The sequence below is a fragment of the Penaeus japonicus genome, unplaced genomic scaffold (assembly GCF_977035675.1).
Source record: "Penaeus japonicus unplaced genomic scaffold, GWHDUDI00000001_assembly GWHDUDI00000001, whole genome shotgun sequence".
NCBI lineage: Eukaryota > Metazoa > Arthropoda > Malacostraca > Decapoda > Penaeidae > Penaeus > Penaeus japonicus.
This window is the reverse complement of record NW_028234403.1, coordinates 44,286,624-44,289,123: the sequence shown is the minus strand read 5'-3', so window position 1 is coordinate 44,289,123 and position 2,500 is coordinate 44,286,624. Positions and strand designations below refer to the sequence as shown.

At 42.7% G+C, this 2,500-nt stretch overlaps 1 protein-coding gene across 3 annotated transcripts in view; it reads right to left on the bottom strand.

Annotated features, from left to right (window-relative positions):
• Positions 1 to 2,267, bottom strand: part of LOC122267425 (alkaline phosphatase) — a 27,086-nt gene extending 24,819 nt beyond the window's left edge. The window contains exon 1 of one of the 3 annotated variants that reach the window (XM_086541143.1): positions 2,160 to 2,267. Coding sequence is in view for 2 of the 3 variants with exons in the window: in XM_086541124.1 (XP_086397250.1) it covers positions 780 to 829 (50 nt within the window). In the remaining variant the exon portion in view is untranslated. Of the gene's footprint in view, positions 1 to 779; positions 939 to 2,159 lie in introns of those variants that run through there. The other 2 variants (XM_086541124.1, XM_086541131.1) reach the window with 2 other exon arrangements.
• Between the last annotated feature and the right edge of the window lie 233 nt (positions 2,268 to 2,500).

Genomic DNA, 2,500 nt, shown 5'->3' with positions numbered 1-2,500 from the left:
TTGCGAAGTCTGAAGAAATTCGAAGCCGGTTGTTGCGATATTGCATATCAATTGACGATGCACCCTTGAACCGGTCCTAGCTCTAATTTGTCGTGATATACGTGGAGGATGTATGCTGGCCTTCTGTCCAGGCGCCGTTAGGCGTGGAGGCAATTGCAACCACGGTGCACACGTCATACGGTTGTGTAAACTGTAACAAAATACCTTTTTTTTAAGAAATCAACCGCGCACAATAGGATGTATGCCTCCATCCCCAAAGAAAAAATTCCCGTTGGTCATTAAAGCCCACTGGGCTGCGTTGCTATCTGCGTGAAAATGAACATCGTATTTATCCTAATCACATTAGTGATTAGGAGAATTATGAATCTAGACTGTAAACTTCATGGTTATCATACAGGGCAGAGCAAGAAAGCAAACACATCAGTAGTATACAAACATTTACCACTTTGGTTCGTTTGACGATGCATTTTGGTAAATTTTCAGAATAACGCCGCGTTACGAAATACCACAAAAGTGGTATCGATGGATTCCTCTCAACCTCTACTATTCATATATAGTGATATTAATGAGCGCTTGCACCCCTGGACCCCACAATCTGGGTCTCTTTTCTTAAGGCACTTCGTGCTACCTCGTCCTACTTCGGGGCATATTTCGCTTGCAAAATCTTAACCCAATGACCTACCTAACTTTGCCTAGTTTTAAATTAATCCCTAGCCAAAGGGGGGCTTCGCCCCCTCCCCCTGCCCCCCCCCCCTTTTAGGGCACTTCGTGCAACATACCTTGGGCAAGATATCCCGAATCCACCATCCTCGCCCTGAAATTCAAACATGGCTGTGTTTACGTATTTACGGATAGTAGCAAGCTGTGGACTGGAAACCCCCAAGGAATTACCTGCATGTGCTGTTATGTTCTCTCAACAGATGGCGTAATATTCCCCATTATTTACAGTATAATTATAGTGCCCTCTATTGAGTGGTCGCGTCATCATCGGTCCTAGTTTCCCATCCTGAGGAATATATGAGACGAAGACTCAGTTGCTGTCATCATGGCGCAGTGTGAGAGTTATCCGTGTCGCGGCATTTTCATCTACAGGACTAATTACACATCATAAGTATCACGAAGTACCCTGAATAGGGGAGATCCACAGGGGGGCATAGCTCCCTCTTCGCAAAGGCTGACTTCAAAACTAGGGAAAGTGAGGTAGGTAGTTGGGTTAAGGTTTTCGTGATACCGAAGTAGCACGAGGTAGCACGAAGTGCGTTAAAAAAGGGGGGGGGGGGTCAACTTCATGCCCTCCCCTATTATCGGGACCAAGATTGTGGGCTCCAGAGGTGCAAACGCTCATTAGTTTCACTATATATGAATAGTAGAGGTTGAGAGGAATCCATCGATACCACTTTTGTGGTATTTAGTGACGCGGCGTTATTCGGAAAATTTACCCAAACGAGTTATAGAAGCGGGTTTCCTAAATAGGGAAACTTCCCTCAGTCCAGTTAAGAACGAACTGACGCAGTTACTACGAAAGACGTTTCCTTTCCTCCGAATATTCGTGTATTCACAACTTACATAATTTACGTAAATAGCCTTTGGAATAAATTATTATAAAACCTTAATTTTTCTTCACTGGGACCTGTCACAATGTCAACGTACGGAACCGACAAGGCTTCAGTGTCTCCATTCACCTGTCTGAGTGACCTGTTTTGTAGTTATTTGTTTTCCTTCGTTTCGCTTGTATAGTATTGTTCAAAAACAAATAATTTTGTCCTGCAGCGTGAATATGGACAATCTACGGCAAGTCGCCACAGGTTACAAGTTATTTTCGTTAACAGACGAGTTCGAACAGTATAACGATCGTTAGCGTTTGACACATTCACAACACCTTCACTTGTACACTAATAGCTACAAGTGTCCTAAGTCATCATCACCGTATGATTCAACATCGTCAGTTATTTCTTATATGTTTTCGAATATTTGTATCGGAACCGAAATAGATATTTGCAATAATACATATACATATATACATTTTTTTTTTACAGCTGCTATCAACTCGCATAAGAACGTCAAGACCCTTGGACGCCGAAGTGAAACGCAGATCACGACTTCCCTGGACACAAGGCGGGCTCTAAATTGCGGTAGTATTCTCACTCAAGAGCTCAGACCTGTTTTGATTCTCAGACAGGGAAATTGAGTGCGGTACTTGTGCTGTTCTCACTCTGGCGACGATTATTTTGAGTCACGGTCAGAATTCCAGCCAGACTTGTTTTGAATCCTGTTTCGAGATGCAAATGAACCAAACCAAGAGTATTCTGAGACTTTACTTGTGGGGAAGTGAGTCGAGGCGCTGACAGCTATCATTGTAAAAGTGAAGGTGTTGTGTTTGTTGTGTTAAAATGTAACGAATTTATCGAACAAATCTTATAGGAAAATATATACAGAGTTTCACATATCAGGTGGTGACTGTGACTTGTGTAGTAAAATACTTTAATCTCAAGACTGGAAG